We start from the raw sequence: 22,634 nt of genomic DNA on the forward strand, positions 1-22,634 counted from the left end.
CAGTTTCAATTCTCATCCAAAATTCAACTTTTTCAACTATATCAACTCATAAAACATCAAATTTAACTGAAAAAACAAACAAAACAAAATTCAGCAAATCCGATCACCTTGATTCTCCGTTAACAACTACAAAAATCAAAACCTTAAAGACGAATTGGAGAAATTGTTTAAAGTATAAAATTTAATTTCTTTTTTTTTTTTTGAGAAATTGATAACATGCAATAACTGAATTAATTAGTTACCTGAAATTGTGGAACAATTTCCTTATCAGATCGTACAAAAGACGTTAAGAATAGAAAAAAATTGAAAGAGAAAATCCGAGAAAAAACGTGAAAAATGATAAAGTAAAAAGCAATTAAAGGAAAGAGAAAGATTTTAAGCGTGAAAAATGGAACCTCGAACACGGTAACTTTTGAGAGGCGGTAAATGTGGTTCCCCACTTAAAATAATGCTAGATTTGCTACTCAAGATACTTTGATTAAAGTATTGCTATTTTGTATAATTTAAGTGTTAAGTATGCTGCTTCTTGTAGTTTTTCCTATTTTAAAAAAATAGTTGGGCCATATATTCATTGACTTGGTATAATTACTGATTACAAAACCTCTATGAGGATTTTAAAACATTTGGCCGCTCCGTTAGACTAATCGCAACCACTTGACAAATGTACATTATATATACACTAATTATGTGTAAAATATGCATTTTTTCTGTCTCAATTTATATGACTCCCTTTTTTTTAATCAGTTTAAAAAAGAATGATACCTTTTTACCTTTAGCAACATTTTAGCATTAAAATGTCTATTTTACCTTTAATGAAATGATTTATAATCACACAAATGTCTCCGACTTATTTTAGACCACAAGTTTTGAAGTTTTTATTTGTTTCTTAAACTTCATGCCGAGTCAAACTACCTTACATAAATTCAAACTGACGAAGTATATTATAATTATATTAAAAGAAATATATTTACTGTCTATTATTTAAAATATGTGGCTAATCATTGTAAGAATCCCTTTTGAGTTTTGTTATCAAACATTAGAATACCCTGGGCCTATCAGACATCTTGAGCAGCTTATTGATGGGTGCGCCCTACAGGCCCATTTTGAAAAAATAGTTGGGCTGGACACTAACATATCCAGCTGATCGGAAACCCAAAAAGGAGAACCAAAAGCCCAAAAGAACACCACCAAAACCCAATTGTACCTTGAACATGACTTGAACCTTTGATCTATGTAATATGTCTCTTATGCCTTTCAGCTGCTGCGTCTCAACGTATTTCCCGGAAAATCAGCCAGCTATGAGTTTTTTCAAAAAAAAAATAAAAAAAAATTGGGGGAGGGTTGGTGGGTGGGTGTTGGACTGTAAAGTGGATAACCAAAACTTCACCAACAAGGTGATAGCCAATCAAATGAGCTACTAAAATTCCCTCAACTAGCTCCGAGTCCGCATGACATTTCACTCTTAACCACAACAACGTAACTCATCTAATGATTCTTCAGTGCCAAACATGTATGCATAAGTATTGGTAAGTATAGGTCCGTTGTCTTGTAGGCTGATTATGCTGTTTTCAATTGTATATAGAGGTTGTGTCCTAATTATTTCAACTTCATATCCGATGGTCCTATCTACAAGTTACTTATCCTACAAAAATGTTGTCAATTGTTGGAGAACTATATAGTGAAATTGATAATTTTCATGTAAATTATCTAGTCAATGACCAACCAAAAATTGCTATCTCTTTTTAGTAATATATGAAATGCTTAAGATAATCAAAGTGAGAAATGACTAATAGTTTTCAAAAGTGTTTATAGTTTCCAAATGAACAACTAGCTAGTTAAAATGTGTTCATTTTCCGAGGTGTAAACAACATAAATCCCCTAATTAATGAAACTAATTAAATAAAATTCCTTTTTGTTTTCTCTTTCCTGATTTTTGCAAAGATACTCATACATTCGGCCTTCTATTATACATTGGTCAATGTATGATGAAACAGTTAATCCTAAATTTAAGGTAAGAGAAATCATAAATTATTTTACATTTCCTTAACTAACGGCAATAATTAGCTAACATTAACTCGTTTATGGATAAAACTAGTAGCTGATATTTGAATTTCAAAAATTTTCTTAAACATCAATTTTTTTTTATCTTTTTCTGGGAATCAAGATCTGGAAAGCCAAAAACAATCAATTTCTTCTACATACGTTCTTCAATACTACTAAAATCAATATGAATATCCCCATATTGTTGCGACATTCTGAAATTTGGGAGTCAGAAATTAGTTATCAATCATACAAAAGTGATGCAATAAATATTTTGGAAAGTATAACTTTATTGAAATTGGTTGCTACGATCGCCATGAAATTGGATATCGACGAAGTATGTAAAAAAATTGAAGCTAAATATGCGGTTGAAGAAAATTCTTCTCCAATTGTCATAAGGAACGACAATGGAGTGAGGATTTACGTTGAGTTGAAGAAATAATTTTCTGGATTGGTTAATTTTCCACTTTGTATTTTCACTTTCGACAAATCCAATAAGGAAATACAGTTTGATAAAGAAACAGATGTTGTATTGTGTATCGATTTTATTTGCTGATCTTATAATCTATGGTAATATGGTTTTTAGAGGTTTTGAAGAAGTTTATGTTCTAAAGTTGGGTTCTGTGTTGCTGAAACTCATAAAGGTACGAATGTATAATGTGTTATTATACATTCATGCCAATGTATAATGAAACTGTGCCAGTCCAAGGAATGTATGGTAATATGGTTCTAGACATTCTGAAGTAGTTTGTGTTTTATAGTTGGGTTTTGTGTAGTTGAATAATTAAATTACGAATGTATAATATTTGATTAGACATTCGAACAAATGTATAATGAAAACTGGATATATATATATAAATATATATATATATTTAATACTTTTGTTTAATACATTGATTCAATGTAAAAAAATTGAAGCTATGTACTGAATTGTCGTAACAAAGACTGCAAGTGGGTATTGAAGACGTCTTCTATGAATGAATCAGAAATGTGCCGAGCAATATGGCTAATGGGCTCAGATCTAGGCCTTCTGGTAACATGGTCTCTATATGGCTAGACCAATTGCCACAAACTAATTTTACTCTTTTACCAGTTGCATCATCTGCTATCCATCTAGAACTTGTTGATAATGGTAAACAATGAGAAAAAGTTGCAAAAGAGCAAAGAAAAATAAATATTGTGGCTAATTTCACCATGTTTTTATCCGAAGAGTATCAAAGAACATAAACCGAGAGTCCATGAGAAATAGCAATTACACTTATGAAATAAAGTTGGCTATGTTGAACGAAAAGAATTGATTGATCTCGTATATTTATAGCAGTAGTTAATGTTGATGTGATCGGACAAAATAAAATTTATCTCAAAAAATTAATCCTTATCTAATCTATTGAGGAGAATTCTATTCAAATTATAAGTGGTAATAGATTACAAGAATTTGTTTCCTATCAGGTTATGTATAAGACTACTTAATTTATCACAATAAGTAAAACTAGTTGAAACAAAATGTAGGTAATGTACCATAACATGAAAAGTTTGTAGTATGTTTTGGGTCAAATGTACACATCTCTTAATTTGTATCCAATCATGTTACTTAAAAGATAAATTATTCATAATTTTCCATAATATGTAAAGATGGTTGAAAAATAAAATAGATGGTTTACTATAACCTGTTAAATTTGTAGTATGGCTTGGTTCACAAGATACACGTTCTCTTTTAGAGTCCTAGTTAACAGATAGTAGATTGGTATGGAATAGTAATAGATAAGACTATAATCTATATTTGTATATCATGTAGATCGCTTCAAATTGCGACCTATTATTTACTTAATCGGCTTCAAGTTAAGTGATATTTTTACTTCTCAAGAGTCAATTAAACAGATAAGATCAACTCAATATTACTAAAATTATATATTCAAAAATTATGTAAAAAATAAAATAAGTTGCAACTCCATTCATGTCAATATAACAGTATACTCAATGCAATTCTACATATGGGCTCCGATCGAAAAAATCTCTTGAACTCTACTAAACATTGGTTAACACAAACTTGAACCATTGAGTTTGAGAATTATCAATACTTTTTTCATCTAAGCCACACATTTCTTAACCAAAACTTTAGATGAAGAATAATAAGTATTATAATCCAAACACAACTTCTTCCCATTCTCATCAATATTTGAAAGTTGATAATTTGAAGCAAGTTTCCATGTACTTTGCTCATTGCAATCTAAAAATAACAATTAAACCTGTATGAGGGTAACTTATACATCAAAAAAATTAAATTAGGACCATAATTAAACAACAAATACAAATGTATGATGGTTATTTATACATCTAACAATTTATATCAGACCCTAAATAAACAACAATTACACATGTATGAGGGTAACTTACACATCTCAAAATTAATATCAAACCTAATTAAGCAATAGATATACATGTATGAGGGTAGCTTACACATTTAAAAAGTAAATTACTGTAATGTGTAATGTCACCTTATACAAAATTAATACTTTATAACTGTTTGTTTTTTCATAACTGCCAATGTATAACCTATAGAAATATATTTCAGAATACCTACATTATACATTAGTGGGATGAAATAGCTAATGTACAATGTCTTATTATACATATGTCAACTTATACATAAACTCATAATCAATGTCTTCGGAAGACGTGGTTGACTGGAATCATCAAACTTCTTCTTACTTGCCGCTTTAGAACCTGACTTCTTCGATCTAGAACTAGCCCCTTCCTTCAATTTCCGCATTGTTGCCAGTTCATTTCGATGCTTTGAACGATTCTCTGCAAAATTGGGTTCTTCGCAATTAAATGTACCAGGAACAAACCCAATGGGAATATCTTGTTTTTGAGAATCTAACTGACTAAGTCCTAAACTAAAGTTAGGACGAGAACTCATTACCAATTTTACACTATATCGATTAAGCAAAAGCAAGTACAAACCAAGAAAATAAAAAATCTAATTTGTAATATATGAAGAAAAACGAAAAAATCAAACTACGAAAGTTGAATCAAAATACAATAATTTCATAGAAACGAACATGCATTCAGAGAATAAACGAAACAAATGCTAAATTGGTAAAGTTGACAAAAAAAAGTAAATCAATAAAATCAATTTAAGCTTCAAAACTTACAAATTGATAAACTCCAAGTAGATTACTTGAATTTTGCCGTGAAAAAAGGATTTTCAAATGTAGAGAAAATATCGGGTGTAATGGGAGCAGATGGGGAGCAAAATACGGAAGAAAATATAGTGTTTTAGATGTATAAGGTTTATGAGAGAGAAAGTAATAAAAAGGAGGATTTATGTAATTAGTTTGAAATTTGAGTAAATACTTTATCAAATTGATATTTAATGTAATAATGTAACTTTAGTTTGTGTATGTATACAAATTTTAGTTATATATTCATAATAAACTCATTGAAAATAGTACTTAAAAAAAAAATTAAAGAAAACTTACAATAGAAAAATAGCAAAAAACACGTTCAACCTCTAAGAATTTCAATATCCGAACGCTTAACCGGGATATATGTCACTGGCTGATTCTTCAATAGGGTGGAATCACGTAAATGAAAGAGTGATCAATTGAACATCCGAAATAATTATATGAACATGTGTAGAAATAATTATGTTATATATAATTAAAAAAATAATCTATCTAGCTATATATATATATATATATCTTTAGTAAAATATCTGATTTTTCCACATATTTTATGCAAAAGGCAACAAAACTTTTGGCATAATGTTTTAAATTGTAGTAGTTTATGACTTTCTTTTGACCAAAATGCTGAAATGGTCCTAATTGCCCCTCTGCTAAACCTCTTTCTAATAAAAATAATTAAAAAAATTGGCAAGTGAGGCAAAATTTTTTGGTTTATACTTCTTTTTTTTTTTTTGGTGGTATGACGTTGGGGACTCAAATCCCACTCAATTCATTGATCAATTGTTTGATCTTCTATCTTTACATTATTGGTCTTCCTTTCAATAATGACAAGTCTTCTTTTATACGGTGGACACATAGTCAATTTCTTAAATTTCTTAAATTTATTAGAATCTTTCAAAAACTCAAATTATGTCATATAGTAATCGAATATCTCAAACTCTTAATGAAGTGCTTCACTTACTTTTGATTTCAGTTTAAAAAGGAAATTGAAAAAAATTGTGCATGCTTTGTGGAAAACGCGATTTCAATTAGATACATGTCAAATTTTTTTAAATAGAAAATCCTTAGGATTTTATAAACTTATTAAGACGAACGTGTATAATTAAAAAAAATATATATTTTATGCAGATAATATATATGATGGTGTAGTACATCATAATTACAATAAATTATTCTCACTTAATGAATACACATGTCATCAACAGACAAAACATTGAGTGGTAACAAAACTTAAAATACCAAAAGTACCTTTTGTGGTACAACCAAAACTTTAACTTATTAAAAGTAGGGAAAAAATGCAATAACAAAAAACAATTGCATAGAACAACTCTTTAAAAAAAAAAAAAAACTCATAGTCATACCAAACAAAATTGACAAACCCTAAGAGAATAGAAAACTACAAGAGTGAAATCAATACGAAAAAATATAAGAATTAAATTCGGCGATATGAATCGAAACAAGCAAAAAGAAACAATTTATGAAAAATATAAGCATACCTTTTTTCTCTCTGTAGATCTGTAGAAAAATTGACAAAGTAACATGTATAGGAGCTATAAAATAAAATCGAGAAAAACTTTTTCAATACCTGATAACATAAATAGGCAACACGTTGACCATTATTCTCACTTAATGAATGATAAAACATTACCGATATGGATTGTGGTGCAGCGGATGGGGCTGCTCTACCCTTAATCAGAGATCGAGGGTTCGATCCTGGGCATGAAGAAAACTCTGTTGGGAGCGCTATCCCCTGAATGGGGCCCTACCCAACGCGAATCCGAATTAGTGGGGCTCCAATGCGAGTACCGGACACCGGATGAAAAACCAAAAAATAAAGAATGATAAAATATTGAGGGGTCGTTTGGTAAAAAGTTTGAAAAAACTAATGCATGCATTAATTAATGAGCATTAATAATATCTTGTTTGGTACCATATTTACTATGCATAAATAATACTTATACTAATTATATACTATATTATGTATTAAGATGTGTATTAATAAACTTTCAACACATGTATTAATTTATTAAATGACATTATTACCCCTTAAATTATTTTCCCTCCTTTTCCCACCATATCACACTCCATTTTTCTTTTCCCCCATAAAATTTACTCTCTTTTTTGGAAAAAAAATGGTTACTGCATCTTCCTCTTCTTACTGTAGCCGCTTCTTCTTCTTCCCCTTAATCAATATTTGTTTTTCTCACAAGGTTAGTAATTCTATCAAATTTATATTTTCAATTTGGATTTTTCATCGTAGTCAAATCCTTATGTCTATGATGTAAATCGTAAAGCCTATGAAAAAAATATATCTTACTGGACAACGTTTTGGTCCGTATGCCTTAATAAATGTCCCTTGGGGAAAAAAAGAGTTGATAATCTTGGACATAGGCGTAATTTGATTGAGGTTGTGTTGGTAATGCAATTACAGCAGAGCTTGTTCAACGATATAATCATATCAACGAAAACTTGTTACCCCTCCGTCCCAAATTATGTGTCCCATTTGACCGAACACGATATTTAAGAAATAAGTATTGACTTTGTTAAAGTTACAAAATTATCCTTCTTAAAGAAAGTAGTAATAATATTTAAAATCAAGTGAGACCATTTTTAATTGAAAAGACAAATAAAAAAAGGAGTAATAGTATTTAAAATTAAGTGGGACCACTAAGGATAAGATTGTAATCGTATCTTTAAAAACTTACCAAATAAGGGAAGACGACATTTTTTTGGGGATGGACCAAAAAAGAAAACGACGACACATAATTTAGGACGGAGGGAGTATTTTGTTACAATTTTTTCGTAGCATATTTCCAGAAACTGATTAATTTTCTTTGAACCTACACTTGTTAATGAGTTGAATTGTACTTATATTGGTAAAAAATTGACGATGGTTGAGCGGTTCTGTGATTAAGGAAAGGGTAATTTGGTAAACAAATATTTTTTTACAAAAATTATATAAATATATATTATCTTTAATATATCAAACCAACTAATGTGTAAAAATAATGAATGTGTAATTAATACCAGTATTACTAATACTTGCATTAATAATACAAACATTATTAATATACCTTATTTAGCATTATTCTTATACACTCTATCAAACGACCCTGAGTGGGAACAATACTTTAAATACCAAAAGTACCTTTTGTGGTACAACCAAAACTTTCACCTATTAAAGGTAGAAAAAATACAATAAGTATATTTAAAGGAGGCTGAACATTAAAATATTCACGCATATACATAGAAGTCCATTTTGTTTGGGAGATAACTTAAATCACGCTTATCAAACTTTATGTAATGTTTTGAAAGTTTGAATATTATATATAAATATCCTTCTACGCAAAAAAAGAAGAAGATTACAAGTGGAGTGGAGTGGACAAGAGGAATTGTTTCTTATATGTAATTGTTATACTAGCTAGCTAGGCACCATATATATATATATATATATCCTATAAATATAGAGTTTCATGGGCGTATTCAATCATTATTCACTACTCCCCCCTCCCAAATGTTTGAAAGTCCTTTAGAAGTGCTAGCTAGGTAGGTGATATATATATTATTCATTGTTGTGTTTAATTTAGGTATCGATCAAAAACGAAGAAATTAAAATGGGGAATGAATTGTTGCCTTTTGTTGTAATGGTGATTGTGCAATTAGGATTTGGTGGTATGATAATAATATCAAAGTTAGTGATGGATGGTGGCATGAATCCTTTTGTTCAGTCTGCTTATAGGCCTATTTTTGCCACCATTTCCATTGCTCCCTTTGCTTACTTCTTCGAGAGGTACATCACTTCTTTCACTACTAAAAAATCACTATTTTCTCCTTGAAGAGAAATATTCATTCATTAGCTATATATTCCAAAAGATACTAAATACTCTTTAGGCCTATTGGATTCAAAGCAAATTGCTTGATCCGGTTGTAATTTAGTATTTTATTTGTATTTAATATAGTCATATATGCTTTTTCTTCTTTTACAATTCTCTTATTTACTCATGCATTATCTTGACAGGAAAACTAGACCAAAGTTGACACTCTCTATTCTTTTTCAGATATTTTTGTGTTCTATTTTCGGGTAAGCATTTTCTGTTCTGTTGGAAATAATTACTCCACCAAACTATTTATTTACGATCATACGTTTCATGTGAGTTGCACAATGAAAAAGTGAGAAAATCATTATGTTATGCATCTCCAAATAGCAGTGGCGGATCCAAGATTTCAAATTTGTGGGTTCCCAATAAAATAAATAAAGCTGAAAAAATTTTAAGAAAAAAAAAAAACCCTCATAGAGATTCGAACTCATGACCGAGATGACATATATCTCAAGTATGCCCCTCCTACCACTAAGTTATCCTATTATTTTGTTATGGTTTCCTACTTGTTAATATTTAAACTCATTGAGAATTTTTCTAATGTAATTATAAGCTTTACGTTAGCGGATGGGGTTCCCGGGAACCCCACCGGATACCATAGATCTGTCCCTGCCAAATAACGTACTAAAAGGCTCGTTCCACCGAATATATTTATATATAGTATAATCTAACTAATTGTAGTAAATACATAAATAAGGTGGCCAGCGGCTTTAAAAATCAAAACAATGGGATATGAACAATTTTGGTTAATCATATCAATGATTTTTACTTATTTGGAACTGAATTCCAATTGTTGTTAGTATAATTTTACTTTTTCTTCTTTTTCTATGGCAGATTAACAGCGAACATATGTGTGTGGTACATTGGGTTAACGAACTCAACTCCAACAATTGCTTCCGCCATCGATAATCTAATCCCTGCGTTCACGTTTATTATAGCAGTATCTTTCGGGTAATTAATTACTCCACGATTCAAATGTAAAAAGAATATTCAAACTGGAACAGGGTAAATAAATAAGTGTAAATAATTTTAATTTGTATGTGCAGGGTTGAAAAATTGGGTTTAAGAAGTATAGCAGGACAAGCCAAGTTTTGGGGCACAATAGTATGTGTTGGAGGTGCCATGCTATTGTCATTATATCATGGCAAAGTTGTTATTGGCCAACTCGGATTCCACTGGAAATATGCAGAAAATACAGGCAAAGATGTCAATTCAGCCCATTCTAACTTCTTTTTAGGACCTTTTCTACTTATAATGTCCAGTCTCACTTATGCCATTTGGCTAATCATTCAGGTAATATAATATTACTTCCTCCCTTTCAATTTGTTTGTCATATTTTGAATTGACACAAAATTTAAGAAAATAAAGAAGATGTTTTTTCTAATCATCAATCGTAGTGTTCACTTTTTTGTTGTTTTTGGATTATTCAGGCAAAGGTAAACGAGAAGTATGCAGCTCCATATACATCAACGTTATTGATGTGCCTAATGGCAAGTGTGGAGTGTGTCATTATTGGCTTCTGCGTCGTCCCTAAACTTTCTGAATGGACATTAAATCCCATTAGAGCTATCTCGGTTGTCTATAATGTATGACTCTCCCCAATTTTTTTTTTTTATATGCATGCCTTATAAATATTTAACGAAGAAAAATGACCAAAAAGTAAATATTACGACTTACAGAGTATTTAATTTGTTTATTTGATGATGACTACAGGGTGTTGTGGCTACATCACTTGCATATTTTCTAAGTTCATGGTGCATTGAGAAGAAAGGTCCTTTATATGTCTCCATGTTCAATCCGTTGCTGTTAGTTATTTCGGCATTTCTCAGTTGGACTTTGCTTCGTGAGAAATTATACCTTGGAGTGTAAGCACATAGCCAATAATACTTTCTTTTCCTATTGTAAACTAATTATAATTTCTTAGTTAACAACATTATTTCTGTTACCATTTAATTTAATGAGATCATTGTTTGAAATATCAGAGTTGTAGGGTCAATCTTAGTAGTGGCTGGGCTTTATGGCTTTTTGTGGGGGAAAAAGATGGAGACAAGTGCAGAGGATACTGACGTACATAAAGATAAAGAGGAGTGCACTGAAGTGGATGTGGAATTGCAATTACCTAACTCTAATGGTCACTATCTAGAGACGAAGCAGATATCATCAGATTTAGCCAATGATCTTAAGGTGGAGACTTACAAAAAGAAACTTGTCTTTCAATGATATTATTGCTGCTAGATTTGAAATGACAATAATGTACCAGGTGTTTTGTTGCCCTACTCATTAAAAATATTCTATGTACCACACTTTCGTTGGTGGAAAATTACTGAACAAATGTAATGTTTCATTGGAAATTCTGTTGGAATCTCTTGAAATGATATATCTTCAGCTGTATGCTTCAAAAGTTGTGGCATATCAAATTTAAATTAAAAAACTCATTTCATTTTGTTATTGATACGAAAAATAAGCTGTTCAGTCATATATGAAGGTAACGAATGTTATGCAAGAGGATTCCATATTAAGTTCTTTCTCATCTAAAATGGATTGTTTCAAGCATCTAAAATGGATTGTTTCCATACTAAATGGAGCTTTTAGGTTGGAAGTTATTTATGAATAGCTAGGTTAATTTTTTTTTAAATAATTTTTTGGTAACTAATCTTGATAATCATTATGGCCTTTGTTCAAAGTGTTAGTATTAATACTAGTAATAATAATGGGCGAAGGTAAGGCTGCTCTAAATGGCCGGAATTATGTTCTCAAAATGGACATAGCAATGTAATTTTAAAATGTGGTTTGAAAATTGTCATTGGGTATTGTTGGTGTAATATATATACCACAATAATTAAATTACAGTTGAAAATATAAAAAATGAAGAAAAAAATAATTTCTTCTTGGATGAGGCGCGGATATCTCGCCCACTACGGCATAATCTACACCGATCCAACAATATATCTCTTGACTTGTCCCCCTCTAGGATACAATAACCCATCAACGATGTATAACTCAAGCAACTCCGAATTAGTTGAAGAGTCCAAAGCTCCAGCACAAAAATACCTTCCTTCAACATGTTAAAACTCTCTTTTGTATAATGAAATATATAGTTGTAGACTTAGAAATTTTCTTTGTCTCAACTCTCTCTTTCACTAATATAGTTACTATCTTTTGTATAGTGAATATAATTGAAGACTTAGAATGTTTTCTTTGTCTCAACTCTCTCTTTTTCTAATATAGTTACTCTCTTTTGCAAAGTGAATATAGTTGAAGAGTTAAAATATTTTCTTTGTCTCAATTCTCCCTTTCACTAAGATTAGTTATTCTCTTTTGCATATTGTTGAAGACTTAGAATATTTTCTTTGTCTCAACTCTTACTCACTACTACATTCACTCTTATCATCTTTTTCTTATCACACAACAAAGAAAGAAACACCTTTATTTATAAATTAAGAATACTTTCATGTAATGAATAGGATGAATGAGGAGTAGTAATATGAGTAGATAAATAGTTTTAATGTTACATATGTTATATGTAACTAATGATCATGGAGTTACAAGAAACTAATGATCATATGAGTTACAAGAACTAATGATCAGCTTTTACTACAATTTATATCCACCAACATCAAAAGATAATGTAATGAGTTACAAAAATAATGACATCACTTTCTCCATCTTATGCCTACTAGTTGTCATATATTTTAATATTTTTATTTTAATAATAAAATGAACCAACAAAAATTAAAGGCAACCATAACAGATATCCCTTGGCAAAGGAAGAACGTCACACTCATATTGAAAATATATCAAGTACAATATTTCTTTTTATTTTTTATAGGTTCGACATTGCTGTAGAAAAGTCAATTAACTAATCACGGATATCTCAGAGAATTGGAATTTACAAATAATTTTAATATTTTTACACGTACTCATCTTTTTGTAAAGTAATCACACTTAACAGTCTTGACCTCACACAAATTAATGGAGTTCATTCGACATGCATACGTGAAGAAATAATTATTTTATATTCAAATGATCTGATTTAGAGGCTAAACTATTATTTTTGAATATTGCACCAAGCTTGTATAATTTTTACATACGTATATATTTTAATTTTTGTGAGCAATCATTACCCATTGGCAGCAAATTGGAACGTAACGTCAGATCATTCACAACTTAACATGGTATTAGAGCTCAGAGAGCGAATCTAGGGATTTATCGCACACTTTTCGATGGTAAATTGAGGGATTTTGCAGCAATTGAGCTCGCACAGCGGTAGAGGATGCATCGTTGAACAGTTCGAGTACCAGAGTTGGTGGTGAGCCTGTCAATGTCGGCTCAGTGACGATTGATCACAATCATCCACTCTACTTAAATCCCTCAGATGTACCAGGTGCATTATTTGTTGGGATTTAATTGACAGGGATGAAAAACTACACATTATGGAGTCGAGCTATAGAGATCGCATTATTGGGACGAAACAAATCAGGTTTCATTGATGGCTCTGTTCTTCAAAGCGATTATAATGGAGACTTGATGAAAATTTGGGATCGTTTCAATGCGATTGTCATCTCTTGGCTTACATACAATGTAAGTAAGGAATTACTCAGTGGAATTCTATATTCTTCAACTTCAAATCAGGTATGGTTGGATCTCAAGAAGCGTTTTGATAAAAATAAATGATTCTAGATTGTATCAATTGCATCAAAGTGTATTTACCCTAACACAGGGGGTATCAACTGTTTCAGTCTATTTTACAAAATTTAAAATTAAAATCTATGGAATTAATATGATTCTATTCTACCTCCATCTAGTTGTGATTGTCATAAAGCTCGGAGTTTTGTTGAGTAGATGCAGCATCAATGTTTGTTACAATTCCTAATGGTATTGAATGACAGTTACTCTTAGGCTAAGGGTCAGATTCTGATGATGCACAATTTACCCACTGTCAATCAAGCTTACGCTCTGGTAATTCAGGATGAGAGTCAAAAAGGAATTGTAGGATCAATTCATGAAAGGATGGAGTCTATGGATTTGTACACTGCAAGGTCTAATAAACCATATCAAGCCTACAATAAGTCGACTCAACTTCAGAGGAAGAACTTTAGCTCACTTTACCGTGAATATTACAGTATTAAAGGGCATGTTTGTGCTGATTGTAACAAACTAAAAAGGTGTGATCATTGTCATGCAACAGGTCATGTGAAGAATGACTGTTTTCAGTTAATTGGCTATCCCGAAAACTTCAAAGGAAAGAAGAAGGTTAATGCAGTTTTGGCTCCTGCCCTGAACTTGGACCATGTGCAAAATAGAGCAAATACAATTACAACTATGGGAGAATAATCATACAATGATTAAATTTCACAAGAGCAGTTGGTGCAGCTAATTCATAAGTCCTCACCATAACAATTACAACAAAGTCTCAATATGATCAAAGGGAACAAATACATAAGAGAAACCTCAAGTATTGCTAATATGGCAGGTAATTCAAACACTGGTACTATGAAATGGACTATAGATTCTGGAGCAACAGATCGTATGGTTAATAATTCCACTTATTTGTTACATGAGAATGTGATTGGAAGTTTTCAGTTGAATGAAGGTGAACTAATTAATAATGTGTTGTGTGTACCAGCTTTTGAGTTTAATCTTTTGTCTGTAAACAAGCTGACAAAAGAATTGAACTGTGACATTTCCTTCTTCCCTACATGTTGTGTATGTAGACACCTAATTTTGTCCCTCCCCGATATCATTTTTAACCATTTTTACCTTATCCTACCGTGTATCCTACCCCGTGTGATAACCCCTCCATTAAATACAAAAATAACAACCGTAACTAATTTTATCTTATCCTAACAACCTACCCAATCAAAACACCTCACTACCCTACCTAAACCCCCTACCCACGTCACCCCAACCGACCCCATCATATTTTATCTCACTGAAAACCAATTCAAAAGAAGATAATTCAAGAATGCACTAATAATAAAAAAAAAAAAAAAGGCCCACGGTGGAAAGGAAGGATATTGAATCCATTTTGTTTCCGGGGAACAAGAAAAAGAAAGGGGGGCCCATGAAAAAATGGAAGAAAGGTAAGACCCAGGGAATAATATTCACCGGAGGCCATTATTTTTTTCCTGGGGCTTCATGATTACTCCAGCGGAAGACTCCCCCACACCTCACCTTCCATGGATACATACACACAGAAACAGTGGAGGGGACTCCATTTTTCGAACCCCAAGCTGCACACACATATACTCATATACACATAATCTCAATTTCCATTCACACAAACACAAAGAGAGGGAGATTTGAGCATGAGAGAGGAGAAAAAATGCGCGCAAGAGAGGGAGTAAAACGCGGGAGCTAAAAAAGAAGAGAAAAATCAGAGAGGAACAGTTATTCCGGCGAATTCTCGCCGGAACCGCCAATCGAAGAACACCGCTAGTCATCGTTGTTATTGTTCCGGCCTATTCTCACCGGAGAACATCATCAACCATCCAAAAATTCATCGAGATTCGGTCTGTTTCCATCCAATTTCACTAGAAATTTCAACAATCTGTCAAAATCCTCTTTTTCCATCACTGTTTCAAGCCTATCAGAGTTTGCCACTCCGGTCGAATCATCGTCTAAAATCGATCAAAAAAGAAACTGTGTTGTTCCCTTGTCCTCTTCAAACAGTCCGAGGAGGCTGAGACTTAACGAGTTGACCGTGAAGTGTATTTGTTGAGGTTCTGTGGCTTTGTGAGTTCTGATCCATCTTGGTTGTTCGAAATACAATCGTCAAAGTGAGGTCCAATTCTACTTCCTTCGTCTTTTTATTTCATCGTTTATTATATTCGAAACATGATATGAATTGTTGTTATGATTCTGTGATTTATTTTGTGATAATGGACTGCGTGTTGAAATGACACTTTATTGATGATTAGAATGAATTTGGGTCGGGAATTGAAAATTGATAAAAGTGAATATTATGGTATTTTGATTCATTGTTGATGTTGAACATTATATGTGTCGAGCGGGTAGGCAAACAGTAAGCTCAAGTACGTAAATTTAGAATTGGTGAAATTGTTGGAGTGTTTGGAATATTTGTTGGATGTTTTTTCTGGTTTATCGTATGTAATTGACATTGTATTCATTTGCCGGGGAATGCCCCGAAGGAATTGTATTTATTCATCGGGGAATGCCCTGACGTATCATGTACTCAGAGGATGCCTGTGATGAAGGCTCGAAGCATTGGGTAAGGCATTGGAGCGTAGTTTGGTGTAGGTTCGCGTAGGTTTACTTTTCAGTACCTTTTTCATTTCGGTTTGTAATAATTGGACTGTATATTATATTTTGGGATCCGTTTGTCTTGTTTGTTTGTTTGATCATTTTATGTGTTTTATGTGGTTTATACATTTGTAGTGTTAAATTAGCCGATATACTCCGCCAAGCGACCGTGGTCGAACCACGAGATCGAGGGATGTCTAACACCTTCCCCTCAGTCAAAAGAATTTCTTAATCGGAATCTCTGTTCTCGGATCAGTGTTACAAAGTCAACCGTTTTGAAAAAGGATATCCACGGGTGACTTGGCACACCCGATTTATGCCAAGTGGTGACTCTGAGTTTGGAATATAATGAATCTTTTTCGAAACAATTGTTTTCTTTTGTCACTTAATAATAAAAACACTTTCGAACTTAAAAATATAATCTTTTTTTTCGGGTTAAAAAAGGGGTGTGACAGCTCTGGTGACTCTGCTGAGGATCGAACTCAGAATTCGAGCTTATTTTTGGAGTCGTATTGGCTTTGTTTGTCATTACGAGTGTATAAGCATTGTTTGTGATTTCTGTTTGTGTTATTGTTATCGCTTTTGTGTGTTTTTGTGCTATTTGTTTACAGTATTTATCATATGTGTTACCGCTTTTATATCGTGCATCATGTGCATAACCTGAGTCATTTTTTCTGCAACAAGTCCGTAGTACACGCTATGTACACGACCTCTAGTTGAGTCACCCTTATCTTAAGGGGGGAGCCGTTGGCTGGTATGGAGTAGGTGGAAAGCAAAGCAGCCACTATCGACCATACGCTCCCCTGAACAGCCTTGTTAGTGGACCCCAACTTAGGTCAACCTTTAGGTCATTCTTATCTGCATCATACTGAGACCTAACAGGACCCACGTGGCCCTTTGTAGGAGACTCACCTCTAAAGCATCCCTACGTGCTAAATGTTGCATCTCTGAGGGTAACATGGTCATTTGACGAACCAATTTGGGGAAAGCATGTGTTAGAAGTAAAGTGTGTAGACAAAAAAGTGTTGAAAAAAAAGGAAAAGGTGAATCGAAAAAAAAGTGTTTCGTAGTGTTTTTAGAGTTTTTTTATGGCTTTTGTTCTTCACAATCCAAAAATTCAAAAGATTTTTACCTTTTGCGCTCATTTCTCAAAAACAAAAACATCAAAAAGATTTTTCTTTTGTCTTGTTTAGCATGCATTCACAATTCAAAAACTTCAAAAAGATTTTTCATTCATAGGCGTTTTTATACAAGAAAAATGCAAAAAAAATTGTAGGAGTTTTGAACATTTCACGAAAATACCAAAAAGATTTTTTCTTTCATAGTTGTTGGTGTCATTTTTATGTGAAGTGTCAAATTGAAAACTCAAAAAGATTTTATAGACGTTTTGCATCTTCTGTTTGTGCTCGTGTCTCTCAAGTCAGGGAGTTGGTTATTTAATCCTTAATTGTCCAATATGGATGAACTACGCACCCCTGATTCTCCTCTCCCGGGAGTGAGATACATAGACAGCCTATTGTTGGTTCGGGGATCTTATTTGAAATTTTCAAAAAAATAATAATTTCTTCACTCTTTATTAGAGTAGGTGTTTCATATACATCTTTTAAAAGAAAACTACAAAAAGATTTTCCTTTGGTAGTTTCAAGTTTCACTTTCATATGAAATTCAAAATCGAAAATCCAAAAAGATTTTTCTTTGGTAATCGTAGGTTTCATGTTGTATAGAGATGTTAAAGTTGAAAAATTCAAAAAGATATTCATCAATTCTTTTGACAATTTGTTATTTTCTCTTCTCAAAGTTTCGAAAAGAAAGAGTAAAAGAAGAAAAGAAAAAAGAGTTTAATTGGCCATTGTGGCAAGACTTCATGAACTACGCACATCTGATTCTCCTCTCTCGGGAGTTAGATACGTAGGCACCCTTATTGGGTTCAGTGATCTTTTCAAAAAAAAAAAAATAGGAAAAAAAGGTTTTGAAAAAGTGTTGAACTCCAACACATTTGTTGTTTTTTTTGCTGAATCAATTTAAGGTGGTTGGTTTGTGACATTCTGGCTGGTCCTTCACATCACACCAAATTCAAAGGGTTAGTTGTGCTCAACCAAGATATAGAGAGTGACATCATGGATCAAACAAAGAATCAGGAAAATGAGAGTTTGAAACAAAAAATTTGGAGGCTAAGACAACAAATGATAGAAATGTATCGAGCCTGGGCCAGTGGGTTGCCTCCTCTATTTTCCTTTATTGATCCTACAAATACCTCGAGTTTTCCACCAAAATTTCAAAGTCAGTTTTCTACTGTTGTTGATGTACCGCAACATGACTCAGAATTCATTCTAAGCCAAAAGCATCTCAATACTTCCACCACTTTTTCTCTAGCTCCTCAGCATAAGCCTTCTATATTCACAACACCACATGTCGTCTGTTATCTTGTTGCTCAATCCTCTACTGGGACTTTCGCACTGTCTCATCCAATGGTTCTGCGTCCCTATGCTGCTAGTGAACTTATATTCAATACTTTTGGTGATCATTGTTATACTCCTGATCCTGCTTTTAAGTTAACTGAACCACCAAAATTTCTTAACAAGAAGTCTAGTGTGCCAGAAGAGTCGAAAAAAATGGTTGGAAAAATGAAGAGTGCAGAAAATGCTTTGAAAAATTCTCTAGGACCTACGGGTAAAAAAAAGATGTTTCATACAAAGACTGGGGCATGCCTTCAAGTGCTAACCTTCCTCCAATCTTTGAGATATCAAAATTTAAGAAGCAAGATGGGCATGAGAAATCCGTGAAACATTTGAAAAAATATTGCAATCAATTGAGGGAACCCTGAGGGAAGAAGAATGAGAAAGATGACACTGCTATTGTAGTTAGAGAACGGTCACATCTAAGAAGACGACGTCGTCGTTGCCGTCAGTCTCAAACCCAAGTTCATACCCAAGCTCTCCATAATCACTCTCAAAATCCAATATACTCTGTTTCCCCACCTCCATATCTAGATCCCCACCTCCATATCTAGTATATTGCGCACAACCATATGTTCAACTCCTTCCTAACCCACAATGGCGCGCACCAACTCTTCAAAGTCATCTCCAATTTTCCCTTTATTGATCCTACAAATACCTCGAGTTTTCCACCAAAATTTCAAAGTCAGTTTTCTACTGTTGTTGATGTACCGCAACATGACTCAGAATTCATTCTAAGCCAAAAGCATCTCAATACTTCCACCACTTTTTCTCTAGCTCCTCAGCATAAGCCTGCTATATTCACAACACCACATGTCGTCTGTGATCTTGTTGCTCAATCCTCTACTGGGACTTTCGCACTGTCTCGTCCAATGGTTCTGCGTCCCTATGTTGCTAGTGAACTTATATTCAATACTTTTGGTGATCATTGTTATACTCCCGATCCTGCTTTTAAGTTAACTGAACCACCAAAATTTCTTAACAAGAAGTCCAGTGTGCCAGAAGAGTCGGACAAAATGGTTGGAAAAATGAAGAGTGCAGAAAATGCTCTAAAAAATTCTCTAGGACCTACGGGTAAAAAAAAGATGTTTCATACAAAGACTGGGGCATGCCTTCAAGTGCTAACCTTCCTCCAATCTTTGAGATATCGAAATTTAAGGAGCAAGATGGGCATGAGAAATCCGTGAAACATTTAAAAAAATATTGCAATCAATTGAGGGAGCCCTGAGGGAAGAAGAATGAGAAAGATGACACTGCTATTGTAGTTAGAGAACGGGCACATCCAAGAAGACGACGTCGTCGTTGCCTTCAGTCTCAAGCCCAAGTTCATACCCAAGCTCTCCATAATCACTCTCAAAATCCAATATACTCTGTTTCCCCACCTCCATATCTAGTATATTGGCAACAACCATATGAGAATTACAAGAATAACTTCGTCATCAATTGAAAAACATTACTCAATTAGGTCAAATCGCGGATGTGTGATACCGAGGGACAGAAAAATCAACTCCACGAAAGCATGAGTCATTCGATGTGAGGAATGTACAACAAAAGTGGAGTGATAGGTTGAACAAAGTGCAAGAGTAGCGACGCACAGACTCAGTTAAAGTTAATGCTTAAAAAATATCACAAATGATGTTCATCTCTCACTTTCATATTACATGATATGTACTTGCATTTTCAAGGATTGATGTGACGAAGGCATTTCATTCTGCTATCCAAATATGTGTCATCCTTTGTTTACCCTATTTGAGCTTTAGTCCTATTTTCTTTCATACCCCTTTATTGAAATCAAGATAGAGTCAGCAAAGCTCAAAAGAAAAGTGTCGAGCAAAACAATAGAGTCAGAAAAAGTTCAAAAAAAAAGGATTAAAAAAAATATGTCCAAAAAAAAATGTCAAGACAAATAGAGTCAGAAAAAATCCAAATAGAAAAGAGTGTCAATAAAAGAAAAAAAATCAAAAGTCTAAATCATGCAAAATAGCCTGCCAGAACTACGCATGACCTGATTCTTCTCTCTCGGAAGTGAGATATGTAGGCTGCCCTACTCTGGGCTCGGTCCAACCAGATAAATAACTTAGAATTACCCAGTCAAAAGAAATTGAGGCATGATTCAATCCTCAAGGTTTGAGTCAATTCCAAAAATTGTAAGTCCTACCCTACTTCAAGTGTCGTTTGGGCCTCATGCCATCCTTTTTTTCTAACCCTATCCAAAAGCAAAGTTACAACCAAAGAAAGATCTTCAGATCAATCTTTGAGAATGTTAAGGCTAAGCATGCAATGCAAATGATGACGCATTTTGGGATCTGCTCGTCTTCCTCAGCATAAGGAATCAAGAGAGAAAGAAAAATGAGAGAGTCTTATTGGTGAAAACCCTCACGGACACCATAAGACGATTGTGAGTTGAGAGAAATAAAAATAAGAGAGTCTCAACGGTGAAAAACCCTCACAGACACCATAGGGAAATGGTGAGCTAGAAAAAAAATGAGAGAGGCTTATTGGCAAAAAAATTTCAAGGCGTCACTAGCCGAATGAGGTCTTAAATGCAGTTGACCTTAGGAAGCAACTCAATTTCGAGGTCATTAACTCAACAACAATTGGTAGAAGGTTTTGGATGGAAAGATCAGACAGTTTAATCCAATATACATGGCATAATCATTATAGTTGACTGTCATTTCTAGATAAATTTTTCATTTCTTTGTTTCAAATGGGGACATTCATTGCCTTTTCTTTCTTCTCTTTATTTTTGTTTTATTTTTCTTGAGTCAGTTATCCAAATAAAAATCATTGTCATTTTTCTCTTGTCTTTGAGTCAAGTCCATGTCAAAACAAGTGAGAAAAGATTTCAAAATTAGCTACCAGCTCCTTCAATTGCACAGAGAAAGACAAAATCCAGCACATGAAAAAGACATGATTGTGAGCCGAAATAAGGCATGCAAGAACTTTTGTCAATTGTCTAGAAACTCATGAAAATAATAAGGTTTAAAGGGTTTATTTGAGAAGCATGAAAAAGCAGAGATATCCTGTTTACTTCAGAGCCACTCTTAATAATCTGAGTTTGGGTCAATGACATGACAAGGCAGGGGCAAATGCCAGCAATCTGAAACAAAATGAAGGGAATGAACACTGGAGAAGGTATCGGGACAGCCAAGTGCCGCAAGCCACCACAAAGTTTATAATTGACAAATTTTCTTTGTTGAAATAGGAGCAAATTTGCTTCACTTAATTTAACTACCATTGGAAATGCACATCCATGGGATTTTACTTTTGTTCAGGACCCTCCTGAAAAATGGGATTTTACTTTCTGTTCAGGACCCTCTAGGAAAATGGGATTTTACTTTTGTTCAGGACCCTCCTAAAAAATGAGACTTTAATTTTGTTCAGCACCCTCCTGAAAAATGAGATTTTACTTTTGTTTAGGACCCTTCTGAAAAATGGAACTTTACTTTCTGTTTAGAACCCTCCTGAAAAATGGGATTTTACTTTCTGTTCAGGACCCTCCTAAAAAATGGGATTTTACTTTTGTGTAGGACCCCCCTGAAAAATGGAATTTTACTTTTGTATAGGACCCTCCTGAAAAATGGAATTTTACTCTCTATTCAGGACCTTCCTGGAAAATGGAACTTTACTCTCTGTTCAGGACCCTCCTAAAATATGGGTTTTTACTTTTGTTCAGGACCCTCCTGGAAAATAAGACTTTACTTTTGTTCAGGACCCTCCTGAAAAATGGGATTTCACTTTTTGTTCAGGACCCTCCTAAAAAATGGGATTTTACTTTATGTTCAGGACCCTCCTTAAAAATGGGAATT

At 33.3% G+C, this 22,634-nt stretch overlaps 1 protein-coding gene across 3 annotated transcripts in view; it reads left to right on the forward strand.

The window, feature by feature from the left end:
- The window catches only part of LOC107871171 (WAT1-related protein At1g09380), a 25,292-nt gene extending 13,785 nt beyond the window's left edge, over nt 1-11,507 (forward strand). Inside the window, exons 1-7 of one of the 3 annotated variants that reach the window (XM_047394769.1) lie at nt 8,478-9,018; nt 9,247-9,309; nt 9,941-10,057; nt 10,153-10,399; nt 10,537-10,692; nt 10,820-10,971; nt 11,089-11,507. In XM_047394769.1, coding sequence (XP_047250725.1) covers nt 8,843-9,018; nt 9,247-9,309; nt 9,941-10,057; nt 10,153-10,399; nt 10,537-10,692; nt 10,820-10,971; nt 11,089-11,326 — 1,149 coding nt within the window. In that variant the 5' untranslated portion in view covers nt 8,478-8,842 and the 3' untranslated portion in view covers nt 11,327-11,507. Of the gene's footprint in view, nt 1-8,477; nt 9,019-9,246; nt 9,310-9,940; nt 10,058-10,152; nt 10,400-10,536; nt 10,693-10,819; nt 10,972-11,088 lie in introns of those variants that run through there. The other 2 variants (XM_047394771.1, XM_047394770.1) reach the window with 2 other exon arrangements.
- The last annotated feature ends 11,127 nt before the right edge of the window (nt 11,508-22,634 follow it).

Source organism: Capsicum annuum, chromosome 8 (genome assembly GCF_002878395.1).
Source record: "Capsicum annuum cultivar UCD-10X-F1 chromosome 8, UCD10Xv1.1, whole genome shotgun sequence".
NCBI lineage: Eukaryota > Viridiplantae > Streptophyta > Magnoliopsida > Solanales > Solanaceae > Capsicum > Capsicum annuum.